General features: G+C 37.9%; 4 protein-coding genes and 2 long non-coding RNA genes across 10 annotated transcripts; 5 read left to right on the top strand and 1 right to left on the bottom strand.

Moving 5' to 3' along the window:
• Positions 1–963: 963 nt before the first annotated feature.
• Positions 964–2,043, top strand: LOC137743780 (uncharacterized). Its single transcript, XM_068483721.2, has one exon. The coding sequence runs from the start codon at positions 1,142–1,144 to the stop codon at positions 1,823–1,825; it is 684 nt and encodes a 227-aa protein (XP_068339822.2). The 5' UTR covers positions 964–1,141; the 3' UTR covers positions 1,826–2,043.
• A 2,987-nt stretch (positions 2,044–5,030) lies between these two features.
• On the top strand, positions 5,031–5,913 carry LOC137743781 (uncharacterized). Its single transcript, XM_068483722.2, has one exon. The coding sequence runs from the start codon at positions 5,135–5,137 to the stop codon at positions 5,705–5,707; it is 573 nt and encodes a 190-aa protein (XP_068339823.2). The 5' UTR covers positions 5,031–5,134; the 3' UTR covers positions 5,708–5,913.
• A 1,655-nt stretch (positions 5,914–7,568) lies between these two features.
• Positions 7,569–11,608, bottom strand: LOC137742060 (histone-lysine N-methyltransferase, H3 lysine-9 specific SUVH6). 2 transcript variants are annotated; one of them, XM_068481803.2, is made up of 2 exons: positions 11,320–11,608; positions 7,569–11,116 (listed from the first exon to the last, which is right to left on the bottom strand). In XM_068481803.2, exon 2 carries the CDS (start codon positions 11,068–11,070, stop codon positions 7,861–7,863), a length of 3,210 nt encoding a protein of 1,069 aa, XP_068337904.2. In that variant the 5' UTR covers positions 11,071–11,116; positions 11,320–11,608; the 3' UTR covers positions 7,569–7,860. The 2 variants fall into 2 exon arrangements, with proteins under 2 accessions (XP_068337904.2, XP_068337905.2); XM_068481804.2 differs by having other exon boundaries at positions 7,569–11,210; positions 11,320–11,541.
• A 4,903-nt stretch (positions 11,609–16,511) lies between these two features.
• Positions 16,512–18,037, top strand: LOC148693269 (uncharacterized). 2 transcript variants are annotated; one of them, XR_015952957.1, is made up of 3 exons: positions 16,512–16,727; positions 16,839–17,018; positions 17,473–18,037. It is a non-coding gene; the product is annotated as an uncharacterized LOC148693269 (long non-coding RNA). The 2 variants fall into 2 exon arrangements; XR_015952958.1 differs by having other exon boundaries at positions 16,839–16,981.
• Positions 18,038–18,129: 92 nt separating this feature from the next.
• Positions 18,130–19,991, top strand: LOC148693270 (uncharacterized). Of its 3 annotated transcripts, XR_015952956.1 has the most exons (4): positions 18,130–18,835; positions 19,036–19,107; positions 19,350–19,465; positions 19,906–19,991. It is a non-coding gene; the product is annotated as an uncharacterized LOC148693270 (long non-coding RNA). The 3 variants fall into 3 exon arrangements; XR_015952955.1 differs by lacking the exon at positions 19,906–19,991 and having other exon boundaries at positions 19,350–19,574; XR_015952954.1 differs by lacking the exons at positions 19,350–19,465; positions 19,906–19,991 and adding an exon at positions 19,185–19,276 and having other exon boundaries at positions 18,132–18,835.
• A 2,011-nt stretch (positions 19,992–22,002) lies between these two features.
• LOC137742792 (Bax inhibitor-1 family protein) lies at positions 22,003–23,654 on the top strand. The gene is made up of 4 exons (XM_068482744.2): positions 22,003–22,362; positions 22,451–22,564; positions 23,045–23,202; positions 23,306–23,654. The coding sequence occupies exons 1-4, from the start codon at positions 22,113–22,115 to the stop codon at positions 23,510–23,512; spliced, it is 729 nt and encodes a 242-aa protein (XP_068338845.2). The 5' UTR covers positions 22,003–22,112; the 3' UTR covers positions 23,513–23,654.
• Positions 23,655–26,586: the final 2,932 nt, after the last annotated feature.

Raw genomic sequence — 26,586 nt, forward strand, 5'->3', positions numbered from 1 at the left:
ATATAGTGTATGAAGTTTACTTTGTAGGGTAAATTAGACATTAGATTCGCAACCTATATGAAATGGTAAGGGCTTAGAGGCGAGAAAATGACGATATTACACTCTAAATTGTAGCAAGTGCCTTAAGATGACGAAAAATTAGATAAATTAAATGGCTTAGAATATATTAGTAGGGATGAAATTAGTAATTTTTAATGAATAGGGACTTATTTTACCCAAAAAATAATTCAAGAATCTAATTTTCACTAAGGTGATAGCTCAGGGATTATATCGACCATTCACCCATAATTCTATGTTTACCATCAACGGCAAAATAGTCATATAAATCAGGAATAAATGCAAAATTATGGTTAAAATCGAAACAACATAAATGGTGGGTTAAACCAAAAAGTAGCTATGTTGATTGAGCCTAAATCAAAATATCTTTTTTTATCTTTTTATACAATATATTTCTACTCAGAGAGAGGAAAGGTGAGAAGTATGACACTGTTTACAGCATCTACTTTGCAAGTACTAAATGCACCGTAGCTTTCACTGATGGAGGATCATCGAAGATATTGGCGGAAAAAAATTCATCAATGAAGATTGTGCATGTTAATTTAATGAACAAACAATGAGCCGTATACATGTAATTAAGTCACGGTTTTATTTGTCCGTATTTCTCAAATTTAAATCTGAAGTCAAGATTTTGTTGTATTGTTTAAGCTAACTTTCCCAATGAATGAGTTATGGGAAAACATAGTACTGTTTTTGGTTCTTTTACAAAAGTTCCATTAAACTCTCAACAGTTCCTTGTAAAACAGGGAACTATTATTATTAATCGTCCATCTGGTAGCTCATCTTGGCAAGAATTATAGATTTAAACTCAGTATTTTGCATATATATATATATATAAAGCTCATATGGGAAACAATCGTGTAAGGTTGTCAACAAACCTGTGGAAGGGAATGAAATGAAGTATAGATATGCTGTTCAGAAGTTGAGCTAACAACACCAATACCGTTTGACCTAACCTTTATATTTCTCTATAAATAATGGTTTAAATTTTCATGAAAAAACACAGCTTTTACCTTTGCATGCAACAACTGCAAACTTCATTCGTCCTATACATTCGTTACCATTAATTTAGCTAGCTCCAAATATGGTGGTCGATCATGGCTTCCGCCCGGCCTTCGTATTACCACTAGTTCTGGTCTTTACCTTCTCATTTATGAGCTCCAAAACAATAGTTGCGGGGGCTCGCTGCCTTCTGGAGACTTCCTTGCCTCATGTGCCCGAGCTTCCGAAGCCTGAGCTGCCACCACTTACCAATTTCCCAACGTTGCCAAAGCCTGAGCTGCTGCCGTTGCCTAAACCCGAATTGCCAAAGTTTCCAAAGCCTGAGTTGCCACATGAGCTTCCAAAGCCTGAGCTGCCACAGTTGCCGAAACCTGAATTGCCAAAGTTTTCAAAGCCTGAGCTGCCGCATGAGCTTCCAAAGCCTGAGTTGCCGCCATTGCCTAAACCCGAATTGCCAAAGTTTCCGAAGCCTGAGTTGCCACCACTCTCTAAAGCCGAAAATGCACCAAAGCCAGAGGGCCTGAAATTGGCTGAAGTGCCCCATGTTCCAACCTTGCCTGCGGTGCCTCAACTTCCCAAGCCTGAATTGCCACCACTTCCCGAGTTCCCAACGTTTCCAAAGCCTGAGCTGCCACCATTGCCTAAGCCTGATTTGCCAAAGTTGCCTGAAATACCAACTCTTCCCCATCTTCCAACTGAGCTACCAAAGCCCACATTACCCTCCATCCCTTCACTCACCCCACCTCACAAAACAACCCTTCCCTGAATCATATGTATATGGGGGTTGATTAATTTATTTTCCTCACTACTCATCTATATATCTCAGCTGGTTTTATGACATCCATCCTTACAGATGGATTATACTACTTATGTATCTTTGTAATCATTAAGTTCTCTTGAGTTTCTTTCTGATCATGTACTTGCTCATATCATTTGATGAGTATTATTTTAATGTTATTCCTAATTGAGTTTGTTATTCTTCAATATCATCTGGTAAAATCTAGATTCAGAAAACTTAGCCTTATATTTATTTCAAAACAAAAATCTTGTTGTTAATTACAACTTAATTGATACATATATATTCTCCAAAGCATCACAAAACAGAAGCACTACAAAATGAACTCACTATTTTGAAAGGGGCCTGTCCTTTTGTTTCTATTTTTTACAAGTAAAACGAATTGAATCCAAGATTCAACCCTTCATAATGGTGACGAACATGACATCCTCATAGAACACACTATTTCAGCAGGCGCTATAAAACTACTCATCCCCCTTCATATAGGTTTTCTGTAATGGGAAATGCATGCTAAGGAATGGTAAGACTCGTAAATAATAAATAATAAATACTTATGTGACTCAATAAGCGGTAAGACCACTTCAAATTACTCGTAGCAATTTTCTTAAAGACCATGGAAAAGATTTCGTGAAAATTCAACGGTCACAATTTAAAAAAAAAAAAAAAGGTTAGCTAATGTTCACGGTTTTTATTTACTTTTTTAGCCATCATAAAACTTTTCTTTTTGTAATTTTTGTTGCATTATATGCTTCTTCAAGTGTATGAAAGACTTGAATGAAACTTTTTTAATCTTTTAAAAAACAAGAACAACTGGTAGTAAATTACGATAATTTTATTATTTTTTTATTTTCAGCTTATAGATTCCATAAAGGTACCTATGTGACTGAATAGTAAAGCCGCTTCTAATTTATTATAACATTTTCCTTAATGCTCACAATTTTTTTTTGCGAAAAACTCAACATTGAAAATGTGAGCCAACAATTTGTATTATTATCTAGTGATATTCCTATTTATTTGTAAGTGAGAGGTCTTAAATTCGATTCTCACCAAACACAAATTTAAACCACTTTATTCGGAAAAAATGTGAGCCAACACGATTAGTGTTGGGAATTTGTACAAAAGATCATCATAGACCTATTTTTGTGTCCTTTTCAAAACATGGTAAACTTCTTAATGTTCTGACGCAGCAGAAAAAAATATAATAGAAGGATTGACAAGCGTCAAATCCAACAACATAAACTGAAGTTCATCAATGTTCCAGAGTTCACCAAAAAATAAAGAAAATCTCCAAAGTTGAATTGATAATAACGTGAGTAATTTGAATTACTAACTCCAAGATAAGTCTTTCTATAGACATCAAACCCTAATTCTAGTAGTTCATGGAAATCTAATGAATAAAGGAAACATAAAAGAAAATTGTAATTAACTAGAGAAAAGGAAACCTAATTCATGTGGGACAAGTAAAGATAAAATTACCCAAAACTTTTCTACTGTTCTCTTTTCGCTAAGTTTAGCCAATTTAATCGACCGCTATGTGGTCCTACACCATGTTCTTGTAAGACTTTTTTTTTCAAGGATCATGTAAAACATTTGGCAGAAGGGTGTTGCAACCTACAAAATAAATATTGCAACTTGCGAGAACTCAATATTATATATAGAAAGGGAGTATCTATCGTACCGTACCAAAATTAAGGTCTCAGTGTCATTTAAGATATATCATGATGGTTCAAAATTACACTCTAAGGTCAATTACATAAATATGATAAGGCTCAAGTTAATAACAAAGAATGACTAGATTATACTAGGCTTACTTTTAGCTATGTCCCTTGGAATTCGATTTTAATCTCACTTTGCTCTTTGTAAATAAAAAATTGTCACTTTACTTTCTAAAACTCAAAATTCGCTCCACTTTACCCTCTGATTTGCCACTTGAAACTCAAAATTCCTCTCTATAATAATTTTGCCTAGGTCAATCAAGAAGAAGATGTCATTGGCAACGGTGAGGAGCACCATATCTCAACGACTATGACATCCTGATTAAAACTATTCCTTCTAGAACCATCAACGACCTCCACGAGATCGTGAAGCGGATGGTGGTGATAGGGTTCGAGAAGGAGTGGTCGTACATCAGTTGTCGGAAACTTTCTAGAAGGAAGCTTTGTCGAGGTTAGGGTGCAGAAGTTGAACTTGAGCATCGATGAGGTTTAAAAGACATCATGAAAGGAGCTCGAAATGTTATAATGTACTTGAAAGTCTCATTAACCTATTTATAAGTTTGGGATAGATGTGCTTTTTTAATAAATTGCTTATGCTATACTTTAAGAATAATCAACTGCAAAACAAAGTAGTTGAGCGTTTGATAAACTGTTTTTTAAAGTGTTGTGAGTACGAAAAGTAGTGTCTAAAAGAATAAATAATGTCATTGTTTAAAATTAATGGACTTATTACAGGAATTAAAAATATTCTAAAGGTTCAACTTTGCTTTTTATCAAAACAGTTTTTAAAAATAACCGACATGCTGCTTTTAAAAGTTTCTATCTAGAGGTCATTACTTTTAAAATAAGCAGTATATTTTATTTTTAGCAAATACTTTTTTACTGCTTAATTTTAAATGAAGCAGTTTTTGGTGGGAAAAAAAAAATGTAATACCAAACTAGGTCTAAATTTAATTGAATATTGTTACTATCATTAATTTTTTATTAATTTTATGAAAACTTACTCTTTTTATTACGTTACCCGAACATTCCAACTATCTAACATTTTCTCGTTAACAAGTCTTGAAATACGTGTTAAATCTAAAATAGTGAATGTGCTATACTATTCCCGTACGGAAGTTTTGAAGTCTTTTAACTTTCTTCTTCTTTTTATTGGTAAACAAGTCTTGAGTGCAACTAGTTAGATTAACTAACACAAAAGAGCCGGAATAGAAAACGTATGTCCTCTCCCCAAGATTAATAGATTTGCACTCAATATTTTATACATACAAAATGCTTGTATGGGAAACAATCTTATACAGTTGTCAACATACTTGTGGAAAGCAAAGAAATGAAGCATAGATACGCAGTTCAGAAGTTGAACTAACAACACCAACGCCCATTGACCTAACCTTTGAGAGCTCCATGTTTTTCAAGGCTACCCAACTCTTTATATATCTCTATAAATACTGGCTTAGATTTTCATGCTAAAACACAACTTGTACCTTTGCAATTGCATGCAACAACTGCAAACTGCATTTCTCCTATATAACTTCGTTCCTTTTTAATCTAGCTAGTTTCAAATATGGTGGTCGATCATGGCCTCCGCCCGGCCTACGTCTTACCACTGCTTGTGCTCTTTACTTTCTCACTTATGAGCTCTGATAAAATGGTTGCGGGGGCTCGCTTTCTTCTGGAGACTTCCTTGCCTCAAGTGCCAGAGCTTCCGAAGCCTGAGCTGCCACCACTTCCCAATTTCCCGTCGCTGCCAAAGCCTGAGTTGCCACATGAGCTTCCAAAGCCTGAGCTACCGCCATTGCCTAAACCTGAATTGCCCAAGTTTCCAAAGCCTGAGCTGCCTCCACTACCTAAAGCCGAAAATGTCCCAAAGTCTGAAGGCTCCAAGTTGGCTGAAGTACCCCATGTTCCAACCTTGCATGAGGTGCCTCAGCTTCCAAAGCCTGAATTGCCACCACTTCCCAATTTCCCGACTTTGCCGAAGCCTGAACTGCCACCATTGCCTAAGCCTGAATTGCCAACTCTCCCCCATCTTCCAGCTGAGCTACCAAAGCCTACACTGCCCTCCATCCCAACCCTCCCCAAGGGCGCACCCCTCCCTTCACTCTCCCCACCTGAACACAAATCCACCCTTCCCTGAATCTTACATAGGGAGGTTAATTGACTTGTCTCGTAATTTATTTATCTATATCTCAGCTGGTTATATGTTGCGTCCATCCGTACAGATGGATTATACTTGTGTATCTTTATAATCTTTATATATGGTATCTTGAGTTTATTTCTGATAATGTACTTGACTATTGATATTATTTGAAGAGTACATGTTATGTTAATGTTATTCTTATATGAGCTTCTTGTTCTTCTGTCATCTCCTGCATGTGCTTGGTGCTTGTGTGCTGAACAATACTCGAACCCAAAATTTTTTAACAGAGCAAAAAGACATGTAAAACTTGTAAAAAAAATTGTAGCATACCTTTCTGGATTTCTCCAAACGACGTTTTGGTCGTTCGTTCCTAAAAAAAAAAATGTATCAACGCAAATTTGTATCAATTCGTCAATAAACGGGAAGACGATTGAGCTGGGTTTTTTGAACGTTTGGAGTGAACGAGTGAGTCGTGACTGTTTGGACTGAAAATGAGCATTGGGCCTGGTCAGGATCCAATTCTTTATCCTCCTAGTTTGCTTGCTGGGTATTTAATTACTTTTGATGTGGCGTATTTGGGTGGAAATATGACCAATTAACGAACCAACAAAACTACTTGTTACATATAACATTCTGTTGTTGCATCAAAACATATAAATGTTCACTAATCTAACTAACATTAAATTTGGTAAAATGAAATGGTTGAATAATTGAAAAATGAGATTATCACCAACGTTCACATTGAAGGACGGATTTTGCAGTTGGTTTTTATAGAAAAGATTTTCAATGGCAAAGTCATAGATACAAGAGGATCAAAACTCAAGTATCCAAGTGGGAAACTTATATCCTTTGCCAAAGTCACACCAACCACTTGGACCTGAACTGAGAACTTACTTTGGAAGAAATAAGCAGTTTCTATAAAAGGCAGGAGACACATTGAAGAAATGTCACTCAACTTAACATACAAAAGGACTTCTAAGATCTCTACAACCTCGTTGCTAATTTTCCCTTTGTAGTTCAAACATTCCTTTATATTTATAACTCTGCTACTTTCCCTTGTAGTACTTATTTCCTGTATTAGAGTCCTTTCTCAAAACATTGCCAATAACTGTAAAAACTTGCCTAGAAGGCATTTCAACTTGCCCGAATAGATTTAAACTTTGCCTGATTGCTTGTATTTATCATTTACTTTCGAGTTATGGTCCCTTGATGTTATTTACTGTCCTTTTAACTAACATTCCATAAGTATTTGCATACATTTTTCTTATAGTTCTCACTTTATTTTACTTTGCTTTGCTTTCTGTCTTTACTTTTCTTACAAGGATTGCAAATTGATTTGAATCATCAATGATCAGTTTGTGTTCTTTGTTTTGGCATTCAATACAAGAGAAATATAAAGTCCTTGTCTTCAAGGCATAGAAAAGAACTTAAATATGGACTTAACCCCTCCACAAGAAAATCATTTGATAAGAAGACTAGTTTACTTGTGGCACAAGCAAGCGACATATAAGACATCTAAACTTAAACAATCTGTTAGTCTTAGCTAGCAGTGGCACACCTGAAAACAACTAATTTTGTAAGAGAGTCTAAGAGCCGACTCAAGGCTTTGCTAGGGCACCTTCAAATTGACAAGAGTTCATCACTCACGCAGGGGAGAGTTGTGTGCAGATCTCACATCCAACAGTGACAACCGTGTGGAATGAACAAGAGCATAATTAGAAATAAAAATTTCATTATTGAGTGTCTAGAGATAAAAGTTGGGCGTAGAAGGTCCCCTAGTTATTTGGTCATATATGAAAACACATGTAATGGTTGAAATTTGAAAACACGAACATATCTATAAAGGAAACACAATGTGTAAAACACAAAAAAGCAAAAATATTGCTCCCTAGGAACAATGATCCTTTGTCTTCGTATAACATTAGATCTATAGCCAACAGGCCTTGTGGCAACAAACACAAGTAAATTAGTACTTTTAGTCGTCCTCTTCACAACCAAGCATCCGAAACCAAACAGTCGAGCGTCGCTCAACTACCAAAGAAAAATGGTCATCATTTCAAACTTCATCTAAAGCTTTGACATTAACGATACCTCCAGTAATTAGAAATCACCTCTTTCGAGTAGCCCAGAATTCTCCTCCGATGTCTGCCTCAATAAAGTCTGCCAGTGCACTCTGGAGAACCACAATAGCAACTCTTCTTCTTTATCTTGCCATTAGAATCACGAACCTGGTCTATCATATAATTGTAATGGTAAGTCAACTCTTGCAAAGGAGGAATGTTCTCAGCAGCAAAGAACATGATGTGAGGAATTCTAGCGTCATCATGATCATAGAGGACATTTTGGGCATAAAGATTAGGAGAACAACTATGGTTGATAAATCTTCCCACATTGCCGTACTCTACTGCATCAATGGTGAATCCACCTTCCCCCACTACTCCATGAGAACTTGATTGTGCATCGGGCATGAGGGTTGAAAGTCCATCCCAAAGAGAATTGTCGCTGTAGTTATTCCCAATATCAAACAGATACTCATCATTCCCAGTTCTTTCTTCAGCTTCCTTCTCTTCCAGGAGCTCTCCTATATACTCACATATAAAACTTCCCGAAGGAATGGAATTTAGGGATCTCACTCCCCAACCCCTTGATTCAGTTTTGAAGATTTCAAGCTGAAATTTGATACCACGCTGGCTAACTCTATTGTAACAAGAAGGAGGACACTTACAAGGACCACACTCATACACAAGGGACTTTGCTTCAACAATAGCACCATTGAAGTTATATGGGATCTCACCTCCGTTCTCAACTGCACAAGAACATTTCTCAGAATCTGAGCATTCAACAATACAGCTACAACCCTTGGGAGGAACTGGGCGGCACCAATCTGGATATATCATGCTAGTCATGTATACAAATGGTGGCGGTTTCTCATCATCTATGGTATTCACAGCACAGATAGGAATGGACTCTTTCCCTGCTGAAATATCATCAATGCATAGACCTTCCCGTACTTTATATTTTTTGGACTTCTTCACTTCTTTCCAAGCAAGCTCTGGTTGATCTCGGATTCTGTCAAGTTGAAACTTGAAAACAAGCTTACCATGAGACCCCATATCCTGCCAACATTTCTCTACCAAATATAGTCCATCATATACATATGTCTTACTTCTTCCTTCTTCAGAGCCACGGATCACTCTAACAGGATTTTTTTCATCCATACTATTCTTTAAAGCAAGGTTTCCCCGTTCAAGCTTCTGATCTTCAGGTTCCTTATCAGTATTCATCACATTTCCTCCTTGGCCTGTATAAATCAAGGAACTTGAATTATCCAAATCATCCGCATAGCCACCAGATGCAACGATACTGGTTGCAAGGATCTTCCCACCATGCTTTACATAATCTATACCACCTTGAATCTGGCGATGAAGGCCAACAATAGTAAGTTCCACTCTGTAATGAAACTCATCGCCAACTTCAACTCCCGGCACAGTTCCCAGGATTTGTTTGCCCGTATTTACATATTTTCCCTTATCCTTGAGGATCTTTGCAGCTGAATAATCAACCCTTTTGCGAGGAACTCCTCCTTCCTTTGACTTGCCCTCTTCCTCCCGCAAAAGCTTCCTACAGAGAGCTTGGAACAAACGCAATGTCTCCCTCACCGTGTTTCGGGTATTATCACGAACTTTGCTAGTTGAACTACTAGTACCAAAAGGAGGAGGACATACATCAGAACAACCTGATCTTGGACTCACATAAAAGTCTTCTTTCTGGTCAAGCTCAAGAGAATACTCCTTCTTGTCCCAGATAACAAGCTGACGTGTACCTTCATAAGCACTCATTTGTGATATAGGAAGAATATTCTTTGGAGACTTTCCTCCAATGTCTGAATCAGCTTTTTTCCTGGAAACAGCCTTAGATCCTTCTATCTGACATTTCACATCAAGCTTCTTTCGTTTTCTTTCGCTACTTCCACCTTCTAGTTTATGTAGGTCGCCCACTTTTCCCATCCTCCACGGACATTTTGACGCAGTCATCAAACCCATTACAACCGCTTTTTCCGACATAATTTCCGATCTTTCAAAATCTTCTTCGTGCAATTGATTATGATAATAAGGTTTACTTAAGCCTGTCTCGCTTGGACTTTCCTTTGCATGGTATACCACCATCTCCTTCCCCACTCCCTCCTCTGAATGTTCAACACTCCCTGTGCCTTGAAATACATCGTGTCCTTGAGAAAGTTCATGGCAAATTTTTTTAGCACCTTCTGAAACCACGTTCATTTCAGAATTTACATCATCGTGCCTTTCCAATTCTTGTACAGCATGTCCCTTGCATTTTGGTTGAACCTTGTCCCCAATTAGTAGAGAAATATCCCCTCCATGTTCACTCTTGTGAAACTCCCTATCTTGAACATCCTCACCTGTTTGTCTCACAGTAGTCTTTGCTGTTTTCAATGATGATGGTTCGCCATCCATAGCAGACCTCTCTTGACCAAAATTCTTCGCCTCCAGGGCAGGATTTCTTCCACAAAGAGGAGGGAAGTCCCGAACGGCTGATACTATTCTTCGAGGAGGATATTTTTTAACTGCAGTCTTCTCCAGACCATTTCCATTAGAAATGGAGATGGATCCATTGGGTGGTGAATCAGGCAGAACAGAAGACATCTCTTCATTTGGTGTAGCCACACCAAGCTGAAGTGGGTCCTTCAACGAATCAGATATTTCATTCAGCAATGCATTTAAATCCACAGTCTCCACGGTACCAAAAGCCTTACCATTAGTCAATGCAGTCTCATTGATTGAACCAGCAGGTACCATTCGCATTTCAACCCTTTGTTCATCATCGTCGTTACCCCCACTAATCAAAGGCTCAGCAGCAACAACAGAAGCTGCCTCTTCAACCCGTCTCGAATTGTTTAACCCATGTAGATCATTTGGCAAATCAGAAATTTCATGCTCTAAGGTTGCCACTGATTCAATTCTCTCCACAGTACCCACATCCTTACCATTCATCAAGTCAGTCTCATCCACATGATCAATTGAGCGCCCGAGCTTGTCAACCCCGCGTGCATCGCCATTTTCACCCCTACTAACCAAATTTTCTGTTGGTACACTGTCAAAATTTCCCCCAGAAGCAGCCCCCTCGTGACGTCTCAAATTTTCCCTTAACTGACCAAACCGTCCGCACCCCAGGGGAAAATCACGAACCGCAGAGACTGTACGCCTCTTTAACTTAGGAGCACGGAAAGAGCACTCTCCATTTTCCATGGATCGTCCCAATCTCCCCTCAGAATGACTACCATTAAGTGAAGCAATTCGCCTCGAAGATTCCGGATGTTGCATCGCTTCAACGACCCCCATTCCAATTCCAAATCAAACTAAAACGTAACGATAATTGCTCAAAAACCTAAAATTCATAGTAAATCATTACAACCACAATTATTCGCAACGGTCGAATCTAACAACAAAACCAATTAAGGAACAGCTACATATCTCAAAACCTACAGTAATTAAGAATAACAGCGATTAATTATATACTAATTAATCTCAAAGTCTAAACAAACAACGATTTAAAGTAGAAACAGAGAAAACGAACGAAGAAAAACTTACTAGTCGACGGATAATCCGGCTTAGCAGTCGGGCGATTGCAGGAGAAGTGCGATTTTTGAGCGATTTGAGAAGAGAATTAGGGTTTCGGGGAAGTGATTTGGGGAGTGTTTGGCACACTCTGCAAGCTTAGCGCGCGCGTCAGCGGCGATCTCGCGAAATGACGCGATGTGGGCAAGGAAGACGACGACCCCAACGATTTATTTTCCTTTCGCGGAACGCGGCGTTTTGGCTCAGAGGTGTTTTGGGAGACGTTTCGTCACGTCTCCCAACAAGTGACATGGCGTTCATTGAATGGCGTGAGAGCACTGTGTACTTTCTCAGTACTTGACACATTAGAACAACAATAGAATGTGACTGGCACACCGTCACGTAACGTTATATAACGCGCTCGTAAAATTTCAAAAAGACTTAATACGTTGTGAAATAAGCCTTGATGAGTAATGAATGAACATATGAAGGGGATCTAGAACTCTAAAAATGACTTGGGGGTTTATATAGTGCTTGCATTGGGGTCTTTGGAGAAGTTGTGACTTGTGAGCATTAATTATAGGCATAACTTGAGAATCTACTAGAAGATTACGTTGATCCCACTTAAAATTGAAGTTTGATTTGGAGTCCGTTTAAGAATACGACTAAATCTCAATTGTATTCAAACGATAAATTTTTTTCTTACGGGCCAAGTTTCATATGCGGGTATTACATCAAGGTGAGCATTTTGAACCCTAGAGGCAGTTTCCATTCGTAGCATAGATCAAAGTTAGGCACTCTCGTAGGACTCTTAGTATTAACAGCGCGAGGAAAGTGCATAAAATACATCTCCAGAAACTCAGTAAGTGCCTTGTAAGCAGGTGTGACAGATTAGAAAGTGTGCTACCAAGACACACCCTCTGGTTTTGCCTCCATCTTGTATGGCAGTGGCAGATGCTGTTGGATCTGTTAGAAGCTTTTCTCCGTGCACGCTTATGCCCTGGAAGGAGAACTAATGTCGTGACGCGTACTCTGGTGGTTGGGGTATGTCTGCGCCAGATCTTTGATATGTTTGAATGTCTCTTTGGCGTGGTAAGCAGAATGAGAATGCTCCATCGGTAAGATGGGATAATTGGAAAGGAAATGGGAGCGTTTTCCAAACCCAGTATTCCGGCAATGTTGAAGTCTTCCTGCCTGCCGAATTTTATGTTCTTGGTGTCATAAGCAACCAAACACAAGTTTTCTATAGGCTGTGGTCGCCCTCTGCTTGGCAAGAAATAGAAAGTTTTACCTGCAAGCAACAACGAAAGCAAAAGTAAAATACGCTATCCATGTCATTGCGAATACATGGATCAAAGGTATTATAAAACACGTAGGATGTCGTATTTTAGAAATTTCTTGTAAATGTACACGCGCACACACACACATATACATATGTATCTAACAGATATCAAATCGTACCTGCGAGAATGGAGCGGACCTCTTGGCCACCCATGACGCTGTGTCCCAGGCGCAGAAGTGCAAGGGGAATGACGATTGCATTGGAGAGGCTTAAAGGCCGGAGGGTAATATTCGAGTTTATGAAGGATCAAATCATCGAGAGGGTTGTGTGCAGTTTGTGATACATTGTTGGTGATGGTGCAATGGTAGCATCAATATGTTGAGCTCGGAGATTAGATCGGTGTATTAGTCTGTGAATTTCTTCTTCAAAAGAAATATTTCCAGGGTAGAGTGGCGACGCTGCTGAGTATATGTGTATGAATTCGACGCTCACGCCATTCGGTTTCCCTGCAGCAATGCAAGTAAGCAAGAAGCTAATTGACAGGATGCAAATAACATGATGAACTGCTGTCCCTTCCATTTGACCAGTTCTTCTTCCTTTCTTCTTTCCGGTTAAATTTTGAACATGCTAAAGTTTTATTTTTATTTTTTTTATAAAGAAGGACAACTGGTGACAAGTTATAGTTATCCACCATTTTCGGGGGCCAAAAAGACTAATAGTAGCATTTTAGCCTTCCCATGACCACAAGTCTGGCCATGCTAAATTTTGAACATGCTAGATTGGTTCGTCAAATTTCTATAAGAACGTTCATGTTTTTGACATAATGTATGTCTTCTCATCTCATGTGCCGTGGCCATGCTAAATTTTGAACATGCTAGATTGGTTTGTCAAATTTCATAAGAACGTTCATGTCTTTGACATAATGTATGTCTTCTCATCTCATGTGCCGTGAGGGAAAAGACGAACCGTTTTACTATGCATGTATTGAGCCATTGAAAATCTTTCAATTGATGTTGAAAATTATTACTATCATAATCATTGATTAAAAATGAGAAACACACATCTTTTTTCTTTTCTTACACATTCCTGTTTAATTTTGTCCATTGTTATCGTTTGATTTTGTAGAAAAGCTTTGTACTAATCGTGAAAATTATTACTATCCTAATTATTGATTAAAAATGATAAACACAATCATTTTTTCTTCTCTACACATTCCTGTTTAATTTTGTCATTGGTATCAATCAGATTGGCAGAAATGAAGCGGATGTGTAATAAACTAAAGGGGGAGCGTGAAAATTACTTCCCTTTAGAAATTCTCACTAGTACAAAAACATGTTTGCGCGACGAAAACTTGCGCGACGCAGCTAAATACGTCGCGCAAAGTATGTTTGCGTGACGTTAAACACAAAACGTCGCGCAAATGGCCTTTGCGCGACTGCACTTTGCGCGACGAAGATTGGCGTCGCGCAATACCGTTTTGCGCGACGTAAGTGCCCTTGTGTCGCGCAAAACAGTATTGCGCGACGCCAATCTTCGTCGCGCAAAGTACAGTCGCGCAAATGACGTTTTGTGCGTCCCGCAAGATTTTGGCACTAAAGCAAGTAAGCTTTACCGCTTTTTCTGTTGACTTTGCGTGACGCAGGGCTACGTGAGTCGCGCAAAACAGCTTTGCGCGACGTATGTGCACTTACGTCGCGCAAAAGATCTTTGCGTGACGTATGTGGCGTCACGCAAAAGCGCAAAGCTGTTTTGCGCGACGCCACATACGTCACGCAAAGTCAACGACTTTACAAGCTAACAAGCTAAATTCCTGATCCACGTGTTAGTAACTAACAAGCTAAATTTTTTCAATTCCATGTGTTAGTAAACAAATAGATTGGCAAGTCGAGAATTGTATTTTTGAACTTTAATCTTTTAAGACGATTAAAATTTAATAAAAATCTGGTGTCAGATTGTATATTGATTTTAGTCTCTTAATGTGTACTGAATTCAAACTCATATTATATTTTTGTTTTATAGATATCTTATTTAATGTCATTGCATTAAATTTTAAATTTATTATTATACACATTTTAAATTTATTATTATACACATTTTGGCGTATGCGATCTCGAAGCATATACAAACAAGTTTGACGGTTGGATCGTTGAAACTAGTTTCGTACAATGTGTTTCCCATCAAAATGGTAGATTTACTAACACTTAGAGTTTATTAATACTTTCATTAAGTATAACATAAGATTTTGTGGTATCCACTTGTGTAAATACTTTAAATTGACGATCGAATTAGTTCATTGTATTCATATAGGGTCAAGGAGTGTAGCTGTAAAAAATCATCAAAATCGGAGTTAAAACTACCGTTAATTCGTTATTTTTCATTTATAACCGTCGAAAAGTTTTGTCGCGTTACTTGATCTCTAAATGTTTTTTTTTTCCTATTTTTGGCGTATGCGATCTCGAAGCATATACAAACAAGTTTGACGGTTGGATCGTTGAAACTAGTTTCGTACAATGTGTTTCCCATCAAAATGGTAGATTTACTAACACTTAAGAGTTTATTAATACTTTCATTAAGTATAACATAAGATTTTGTGGTATCCACTTGTGTAAATACTTTAAATTGACGATCGAATTAGTTCATTGTATTCATATAGGATCAAGGAGTGTAGCTGTAAAAAATCATCAAAATCGGAGTTAAAACTACCGTTAAATCGTTATTTTTCATTTATAACCGTCGAAAAGTTTTGTCGCGTTACTTGATCTCTAAATGTTTTTTTTTCCTATTTTTGACGTATGCGATCTCGAAGCATATACAAACAAGTTTGACGGTTGGATCGTTGAAACTAGTTTCGTACAATGTGTTTCCCATCAAAATGGTAGATTTACTAACACTTAGAGTTTATTAATACTTTCATTAAGTATAACATAAGATTTTGTGGTATCCACTTGTGTAAATACTTTAAATTGACGATCAAATTAGTTCATTGTATTCATATAGGATCAAGGAGTGTAGCTGTAAAAAATCATCAAAATCGGAGTTAAAACTACCGTTAAATCGTTATTTTTCATTTATAACCGTCGAAAAGTTTTGTCGCGTTACTTGATCTCTAAATGTTTTTTTTTTCCTATTTTTGGCGTATGCGATCTCGAAGCATATACAAACAAGTTTGACGGTTGGATCGTTGAAACTAGTTTCGTACAATGTGTTTCCCATCAAAATGGTAGATTTACTAACACTTAAGAGTTTATTAATACTTTCATTAAGTATAACATAAGATTTTGTGGTATCCACTTGTGTAAATACTTTAAATTGACGATCGAATTAGTTCATTGTATTCATATAGGGTCAAGGAGTGTAGCTGTAAAAAATCATCAAAATCGGAGTTAAAACTACCGTTAAATCGTTATTTTTCATTTATAACCGTCGAAAAGTTTTGTCGCGTTACTTGATCTCTAAATGTTTTTTTTTCCTATTTTTGGCGTATGCGATCTCGAAGCATATACAAACAAGTTTGACGGTTGGATCGTTGAAACTAGTTTCGTACAATGTGTTTCCCATCAAGTGCAATGGTATATGTATTTAGTAAGTAGATTTTAATTTATTTATTTTGTACTTATAACAGTTAAGAAATTGAATGATATATATGTAAAAAAAAATTATTATGAGTTTTTTTTTTTAATAATATATTATTGTGGGGTTTATGTGAAATAAAAATTGAACTTGAAAGGAGTAAAGTCACATTTTTGGTAATTTTTTTAATACTTTAAAAAAAAAAAAAAAAAAAAACCTTGCGCGACGCTTTAATCGTCGCGCAAAACCACCTTGCGTGACGTCGAATTGTATACCTACGTCACGCGAATTGATAATTTTGGCGCTCCATAGCGAAAAATAGGCGCTTTTTTTCAATTTTTCCAAGTTTTTCCTCTTTTCCTCTCGGTTCCTCTGCTTCTCTGGAGTTTTCTTTCTCAGAAAACTAAAACGTTGTTCTCGAGTGTTCTTAGTCACAAACGGAGAAATTCCAAGGTAATCCAGTGTCCTCGAAATCCCTGCATCATCAAAACATCCCTCATCAGAATCTGCACTCGCTTTAGCTCCGTTCAAGTTGCTGCTCCGTTGGATGTCATCTTCTCCTCCAGCGTCTCATCCTCTCCTTCTCCTGGTATTTTTTTTCATCTCTATTTTTCCCCAAATCTGACTTCCTTTTTCTATATATATATATATCGGGTTTTTTTTCGTTTTTGAACGATTCTCATAGGTTTTTGCGGTTTAGCTGAATAGGGGTAAATCTAGAGCTGCTGCTTCCTAAAAAGCTGATGCGAAGTGAGCTTCTGTTTTCGGTTTCCGTTTTGCTCTCCTTTTTTTTATCGTACAGCACGAAACAGCCAAGGATCGTGCACGAAGTCCCCACCTTAGGTTATCCGTCTTCCGTACCATCTATCTCTTCCCCAAGGTTCAGTAATTTGTTTATGCGCTTGCATTTTCTGATTGCTTTATGAAGAAAGATGAGAAATTTTTAAAACAGGGGTTTGTTTTGGAATTAGGATTTTAGTTTGTTTATATAATCTTTGAGGGTATGTTTGATTGATTGAAAGATAGGGAATAAAATGGAAAATTTGGGGTGAGTTTGTTGTGTTTTGGTTTAGTCTTTGGGGAATGTGGTGGGGTTACTTCAAAATTGAAATTGAATGGTAGTTTATTGGTATAAATTACGTTACTCTCAGTAATTTTTCTATTGTTTTTTACAATGCCTTTTTTATTTTTTGTTCTTTGTGTTGTTGCTTAGCTTAGATAAAAGATTAAGGCTTTGAATTGAGAGTAAGCTTAATTATTGTTGAGTGTTTATTCTATTTGGTGCATTTATGATCTTTGTGGCTAACGGAACTCCGTCGCCTCTGAATTCGCAGGTGAGTATTGCAAGGTTTTTTCGTTTCTCTGGTATTGATTCAGCGAGTTTGCATGTGGCTGAAAATGGTGTTTCAGTTGCGAGGAACAAGACATTTACAAAGTATATTCAAGAATGCATGGTCGGTTCTTTCTGATGTTACGATTTTGTTATCAATTTAAAAACTGTGGTTTGTATTTTTTTAGTATTATTTTGGCATTTTGGTGCAATGGATTCTTTTGTACCTAATTGCAGACCTTTCGTTTGCTCATGATTTAGTAGTCGACTGAGTATCCATGCTTATACATACTTTAATCATTTTTTTGGCAACATGTGTTCAACATAGATACCTTTTGGTTTGTTGGTGAGGCATTATGAGTGCTTATCAGTTATTTACTAAAGGTGGTTTTATAGGAACTACTTGAACTTCTTGGGATGCCTGTCTTAAAAGCAAATGGAGAGGTTTTTGCACTGTGTATGCAGTTAAATGACAATGTTGTATTTCATATGCAAGAAATGATTTCATCAAGTATGTTGTATCTACTATATATGCAAAACAGATTGCTAGCTAATCTTATTCTTATTAACTCTTCCCTTTTACCTTTCGATTTCTGTTACAATGCAGGCTATTGAATTTGGAGAAAGTTTGCATGCAAACTCTATTTTGCATAATGTTCTTCACTGAGCCGTTGAAATTTGCCTTGGAAGTGTCTTTATATTCTCATTCACTTTGTTTTATTGTTAGGAAATTCTGGGTGGAAAGAATAATACTCAATCAAAATTACATTTGATCTACAAGTGGTTGGACTGACATTTTTCTTATACAATGAAGGCGTGAAATATGTGGACAATTACAATTTTTGTTTTCATGTCAAACCAACTTGCTTCACATATATTACGCCATTGTTGACATGTATTCTTTCGTTGTTTTCAACAGTGCTTTTATGTTGCACCAGGAAAATTCTATTTGAGGATGGGAACCACCTGTATCGGTTCTTGGATGATGATCCAATTGTATCTCATTCATGGTTCGGACAGTTATCAGAATAGGAAGGGATAACTGAATTGATTTCATGGATTAAAGTAGGTTGGGTTAATTATGCTTTAGCAGATGCTTTCTTTGACTTAATGTCAATTAATTGACATTTATCATAGGCTCGATGTGCATGAATCTTCTTTTTATTTTTTCAATTGATGCTTTAGCAGTTTCTATTATCTACTTTTTGGGGTATAAATCATATCTATAATTTCAAAATACATGTTCTTCATGACAATCTATGGTATTTATAAAATAATTCATGTTAGAGTAATTTTTTTTTCCTTTCCCTTCACTGCACTGCAGTCCCGGTGAAAAGCACTTGCAGACTTGCAGATGCACTATGCACGTAAGTAAAACATTTTACTGTCATGTCTTTCTTGGTTAGTGATTTTGGTATAGCTGATGAATGTGAATGTCATTTGTGTGGTTTGTGTTCCTGGGTTTATGCTTAGTGCAATGTATTTTCTATATGTACAATTTTCTCCTTCAGTTTCTACTATTTTTCATTTTTTTGAGTTATGTATACCATCGATGTTGTTATTGTAGCTTGAGAAGCAGAGCGATATGTAGTGCCAACCTGAGTCACAGTTGAAGTTCATTACAGAGGCCTGACTACAGGTACACCACAAATGACCACACTTTTCTACCAAGAGTCTATTGCTTTTTCTTATTAAATTTTCTTTATTTTCAAATAGTTGAATATAGGCGAGTACTAACATGGACATATGCTAATTGATATTATTTGCTGGAGCATGAACATGCCAAGTTCTTTGAGTACTTTCAAGGTATGTCATTTTCTCAAGCTTGAAGAGAGACAATGCATCGTGTTGCTTTGTCCTAATTAATTTGTGTTTCTGCAGGTGAAGTTGAGTCTGGGTTGGAACGGCTTCATCAATGTGCAGAAAATGAGCTCCAAGTTTACCTCAATGATAAGGAATTTCAATGAGTTTCGCACAAAACTTGCTGGATAGACCAGGTTATGTTCTACTAAAGATATTACACTACTTTTTTGATTGGATAAGTTGACTCGGGTTACAATGATATAGCTTTTCAGTTTATTAATGCTAACATGTTAGTTTTGCTAAGTGGGAATGCCATAATATAAATTTTATAGAAATGATGAATGGGCCAATCTGAAGTAACAAATTTCAGCTGATGAATGAACTCTTATATGACTGCCACTGCATATACTCATCTTTTATTTTGTTGGGTTTTATTTTTTTTTTTTTTATTTTTTTTGGTAAAATGCAATGTTGGTTTCGCGAAGAACTGACCTCTATCTTATCTATAGCTCTATACGCATGTAGTTTTTCTCTTTTTTGGTCTCGAGTATTTGGTTGATTTTATTTAACAATCTTTTGGAATATAGAGAATTTTTGCACCAATGTCTTATTCCTGGATTTCCTGATGATTTAGCATTGAGATGTTAGGCAAAGGTGTCTCATGGGAACCACAGATTACTCGAAACTATCTCAAAGAAGTGGAGAGATTTCTTATTAGCTTAGACGATGCCAACTATGAAGCTATAGAAAAATGGTGCGGAAATTGGCTGTTTGTTATTTATATTTTGTTATTAACCATTATATGTTTTTTCTTTATTATTACAGGCTACTATGGTGGAAAAGGGCGATGCTGTTCTCCAAGAAGCAACATCACAACTTCCCTCGGAAACCCCGATGGAGGACGTCACTTTACCCGAGGATGTAGGTTTTCAGATCATGACTGAGGTCCTGGATCAAAAGTACGGTCGTCGTCATAGCAAGGTTGTTCGGGGTATGGGGAAGGTGCGGGTTCTTGAGACGGGTGCCTCTTCTTCCAATTCGACCACAGGAGAGGTCAACGCCCTGAAGGAGGAAGTGACAACCCTAAAAGGTCAGCTTGCAGCCCAGGACGAGCAGATAAAGGCCCAAAGTGAGCAGATGAGGGCCCAGAGCGAGCATATAAAGGCTGAGAACGAGCAGATGAGGGCCCATATGAGTATGATTGTACAGGCCTTAGCGGTGTCCGGTTTCCAAATCCAGCTACCAGTACCTGATCTTACTCCACCTTCGACCTCCTAGCCACCTCACCTACCCGATACCCAGTAGTTTTCAAACCTAGAACACTACTTGTTGTAGTTTTTTCTTTTTTTGTTTAGACATCTTGTATGCACATTTTTATATGGTTTATAATTAAATTTTTTCTTGGTTTATTGTTTATTGTTTAGAATTGAATTACAATATTTATTAAAAATTAAATAAAAAATATTAATAAATCAAAAATATTTTTGTCAAAAAAATAAAAACATAAAAAGTTTGCGCGACGAAAAAGTTCCATAGGTCACGCAAAGTGGGTTTGCGTGACGTAGTTATGCGTCACGCAAAGTGTCTTTGAGTGACGCCAACCCACTTTGCGTGACGCAGACCTTGGTCACGCCAACCCACACCCACTTTGCGTGACGCACACCTAGGTCACGCCAACCCACTTTGCGTGACGCACACCTTGGTCACGCCAACCCACACCCACTTTGCGTGACGCAAACCTAGGTCACGCCAACCCACTTTGCGTGACGCACACCAAGGTCACGCAAACCCACTTTGCGTGACGCATGGTACTACGTCACGCAAAGACCCTTTGCGCGACGCATGTAACTTCTTCGTCACGCAAAACCTTCTTTCACAGGCGTGGCGCGACGCACGTCGCGCGACGAAGGTTCGTCACGCAAATTTTTGCGTGACGTTTTTTTGACTTTGCGCGACGAAGGACCTACGTCACCCAAAGTATTTTTTGTACTAGTGTCTCTACGCACGGCACTTGTTTGTGTTATTTAATATTGATAGTGTATCACTAACACGTCGACAGGTTTATCATTTATGATTATCTATACGACGTTCAATTTGGGAATTTAACAAAGATTTTTTCTAACAAAAAAATGGATATCTTGTTCAGAGAAGAACTTAATGAAGCAAAATTTCATCTACTATCTTCCATTTAAGTATTGTGAACTACGCACATTAGACAAACAATTATGTAAAATAATTTATGTACTCTTTTTATTTCTACAACCTTGTGTTTATCAAGTGCAAAAAGTCGCGAAAAAATACTTCTCAAGATAAAACGAACATTTTTCACTCTTTTTCTCTTCTGCACGGTCCTGTTCATGGATTGAAAAAAAGTCGGGGGAAAACACTTTCAGAAGGTAAAACAAGCATTTTTTTAGCATCAAATTACTAGGGGAAAAAAACAGTTTTAAAAAGAATTTAAGCTGGAAAGCAACCTACTTAATAAAAAAAAAAGTAAACAATTGGGGAATTGCCAAAGAATATGCTGACCTAGCCACTTTCCTTCCCAAAACGATAACCTCCACAGCACCCGTCACCAAACAGCAACTTTCCTTCGCCACAAAGGCACACCCGAGACACATCCAGAACCTCCAAAGCGCCACGTGTCACTTCCAAATCCAACCGCCAATCCCTCACACGTGTACGCGCGACCCGTCGCGAAAGTCTCTAACTGCACGGTGCGGGTTGTGTTCTACTTATTAAACCTCCACGCCCCGAACTTTCCTTCGCTTTCCCGCAAGGAATCCCGGCATCCAAACACTCGATAACGATCTTAATCTGAGCAAATCGGAGAAGACGAAGATGTGGAATCAGGCGTTTCGGAAGAGTGATCCGGAGGCCGGACCGAGGCTGCTTTACCCTATGATGCTCGAGAGCCCCGAGCTCCGGTGGTCCTTCATCCGCAAAATCTACGCGATCGTTGCCATCCAATTACTCGCCACCATCGCTGTAGGCGCCGTCGTCGTTTCGGTCCGGCCGGTGGCTAACTTCTTTGTCAGCACCGGCGCCGGCCTGGCGCTCTACATCGTTCTCATCATCACGCCTTTCATCGGTACGCTTCAAATTTCTGTGAAATTTTGATTTTTGGGGGGGATTTCTGTGAGTTTGTTGTGAAATTTAGGGTTTTTTTTTATTTGCAGTGCTGTGCCCGCTGTACTATTACCACCAGAAGCATCCGGTTAATTACCTTTTACTGGGAATTTTTACCATCTCACTGGCATTTGTCGTCGGTTTGACTTGTGCATTTACTAGCGGTGAGTGCTCATGAACTTTCCTCTATTATTTTTTTTTTGGGTATTTTTGTGATGTAAATATTTAATTGTGATAATTTGATGTAATTGGGGAGTCGTCTTAACCCTCTTGTTCTTGTGATTTATGGAGTTTTTTAATCTAAAAAGGGAAAATGCTTGATGGAGTTAGACTGCATTTTTGCTCACCATCCTAAATTGATGGCAACGCCCATCACGTTATTAATCACCGTTAGATAAGTTTGATTTTCGAAATTTGTGCAGTTGATAGAAAATCAAACGGTAACATCAATGGGCAGTGAGCATCACCGTCACTTAGCCAAAATATTTTCTCAAATTATATCCGTAAAATCATCAAATTAATCATGTTGTTGGTCACTTTTGAGGTTTGTAAGTTATCGAGTGGTCTCTAGCCCTTTTCGTTGTCTCCTTTGATAACCAATTGGATGACATTGTGAAATTATGTAACTTGGTGAATTGAAACAGGGAAGGTGATTTTGGAGTCAGTTATTCTGACGGCAGTGGTCGTAATTGGTCTGACCTTGTACACATTTTGGGCTGCAAGGAGAGGCCAAGATTTCAACTTTCTTGGTCCTTTCTTGTTCGGAGCTCTACTGGTTCTGATTGTATTTGGTCTGATTCAGGTACCTGCTGTGTTTATTTGATTGAACGAACACACCCCCTGTTGTGTCTATGTTTTGTGTTTTCGCGTTTTTAAGCCTTGGGCTTGTTTGTTCTTGATTGCAGGTTTTCTTCCCGCTTGGTAAGATATCAGTGATGATATATGGTTGCTTGGCGTCGATCATATTTTGTGGGTATATTGTGTATGACACGGACAACTTGATCAAGCGATACTCTTACGACGAGTACATTTGGGCTGCAGTTTCCTTGTATTTGGATATCATCAACCTCTTCCTAGCTCTTCTCACCGTTTTTAGGGCGGCCGACAGTTGAGAAGATATTCTTGATTGGTTCGTCTCTTTTGTTCCCCCAAATGCGATTACATATTGTCGTCGTTATGGTTTAGGATTAATTGTGAATGTCATAAACAACTAAACTCTTATAATACACTGATTAATAGTTGATGTTCATGGAAGATTTTTGTGTATTGTAGTATATGTAAATGTGTTTCGTTGGTTCATTATCCCATAGTAGGAGATTTCTGTTTGTCAATAGTTGCTTGGGGTTTCAACTCTCCAGATCTCGCAATCGGGAGCTGACAGACCCCGTAATTCGAACTATTCCAGAGAGGGGGAGAGACATGAGGACCTTTGGTTTTTGTGAGGTGGTTTAGCAGGGTGGACAAATGAGGCTTGTACAATTTGAAATGAGTGGTTTGAATTATTCTGTCCATTTTTCGGACTCGTGATTTGAAAACTATCTTGATTGCAGAAGGACAAGGATTGTCTGCCCTCTCACTTCCAATGCTCTACCGTGATCACACAAAACAGGAGGGCACGGAAAAGCACCGGAAGTGGGAGGGCAGACAATCTTGTCCTTCCAAAATCCCATTGGACCTAGTTAGTGGAGCCGGAAGGGACCTCACTTTGCTCTTTTTCTGCCTTTCTGTTCCACCATCTCCTCTTTTGGGGATCACAAGACAATGCTACTGCGGAAAGTCCTCCAAGTGTAATAAAGTCAGAAGTGTAGAATGACTAGGAGGCGCACTCGTTTGAGGCGCCTAAATCTGAAACTTGGTGCAACTGTGTTCGATCACGTCGTCATCCGGAGTCCCTACTTTGTTCCGGGAACACTTGTGTAAGTGTATTTGACCACGTCATCCGTCTAATTTTGTTTGAAAATTAGGGAGTTGCACTTGCATTGAATGACATGGTTTACTGATGGGTTAATTTTAGACTGTCGGGTTTAATGTTAAGTATGAATAACTGTTTAATCAGGGGTGATTTTAAATTGGTCCAACTTCTTAAAATATTTCAAATAGCTGTGAAAAATAGATATTCATTAGAGCAACTTTACCCTTAAAAAAAATGCATCAGCATCTAGCCTATTTAATCCATTCAGTGAACAGTGATACACTCCAATGAATAGTAATAGGCCAAATGTATCTCCATCTTACAAAATGCGCTGGCACCCAGCGCATTTAAAATATTATTAAATTTTTTATAAAATAATAAATAAATAAATTGTTTTAATTTTGGATAGGATTTTTAACCAATCTCGTCACGCCACGTGTCATTATCATAATACAATTACATAAACTCATCAAATAAACTTAAAAAAACATACTAAATAAAATTACATAAACTCATCAAATAAACTTTAAAAAAAACACACTAAATAAACTAAGAACTTTATTGTTCCACCACAAGATCCTTTTAATTATCTTGACCTTGTTACAATCCCCATTGGTGCTCAATCAAGTCACTTTCACGGGTACAGTGCCAATATGGCTCTTGCAATGAAATGTACCACTCAGCGATCAATTGATTGTAACGTCTATCCCGTTCCAATGGCTCATGTTGCACGGGATCTTCAGTGCCGTCATGAGCACAATAGATACGTGTTTTTGAGTTGTTCATTGTGTCTGGATCGTATTCGTCAAATGCATCATAATCATACTCATCTTCCACAATCATGTTGTGGAGAATGATACACGTGATCATGATGGATCAAAGTGCCTCGACATCAAACATTCTGGCAGCTCACCTGACAATCACCCAACGAGCTTGCAGGATACCAAAACAACGTTCCACATCCTTCCTACACCCCTCTTGACATTTTGCAAAGTATTTTTCTGTTTCACTTTGTGGATGCGAGACTGTTTTGACAAACGTTGTCCACCTTGGGTAAATTCCGTCTGCAACGTAGTACAACAATTCGTATGTATGGCCATTGACTGAATATGTGACTCTGGGTGCTTTTCCTTGCAGCAATTCGTCGAAGACTGGAGATTAGGCAAGGACATTTATGTCATTCTGAGTTCTTGGAACACCAAAAAATGCATGCCCAATTCATGTATCAAATGAAGCCACTGCTTCCAAAATGATACTTTTGGCTCATTTTCTGTCATCATACGCTCCTTGCCACGCACTTAGACAGTTTTTCCAAGTCCAATGCATGCAGTCGATACTTCCAATCATGCCAGGGAAGTCTCACATTTCACCCTTCCTTAGTAGCCTTCGCAGATCCATAGGCGTCGGTTTTCAGAGGTACTCCTTCGTATAGAAGGCTTCGATTGCGGAGCAAAACCGCATTAGAGACTCCAGAACAGTTGATTTTCCCATCATCATTATCTCATCCACTTGATATGTAGATGCTCTATATGCAAGCATCCGCAATGTAGCAGTAACCTTTTGCTCAAGAAGAAGACCTAGAACATGAAAAGCATCATTTTTTGCACAAATTATTGATCATGGTTGCAAATAGCACTTATGATTTTGTCAAACAAACACATAGTTGGCGATAAAATAATTTTCCAAAAGATTTGTACCTCGTTTTTCCCTCTTTCTAATGAAGTTTGCAACACATCTGGGTTTGGATATCTGACCCACAACTTCCATAACACAACAGGAATGTGGTGCCTTCTACCTTTTATGGTAATCATCATCATCTTCCTCCATTGCGAAAGCCTCATCTCCACCTTCACCTTCCTTGAGATTGACCAATTCTTCCTGTTGTGCCAACAATCTTTTCTGTTACTCCTCAAACTGTTTATACACTCTCCTTGAAGAAGACATTGTAAGAACTCAAGATTTGAAAATGATGAAGATGGATGTAGGGATGTAGGGTTTATATAGACAAAAAAAGAAAGGATGAGGTTCTTGGTATTTTTTTCACACAAAAAGTATATGAAAGCTTTGGTAGAAAGTGTTGAAAATATTGAAATATGGTGGAAGGTGGAAGATGAGGGTTTAGTATTTATAGGAAAAAAAAATTTAATTTTTTTTGTATTTTTTTACAATTTTAATTAATTTTTTTTATAAATTTTAATTTAGGTAATTAATCTGGACCGTTAGATTTGAAAAATATTCAAATCCAACAGCCTATACGTTCACACGTGGCCAACG

Source organism: Pyrus communis, chromosome 11, assembly GCF_041283825.1.
Source record: "Pyrus communis isolate YQ-2024b chromosome 11, ASM4128382v1, whole genome shotgun sequence".
NCBI classification, from domain to species: Eukaryota; Viridiplantae; Streptophyta; class Magnoliopsida; order Rosales; family Rosaceae; genus Pyrus; species Pyrus communis.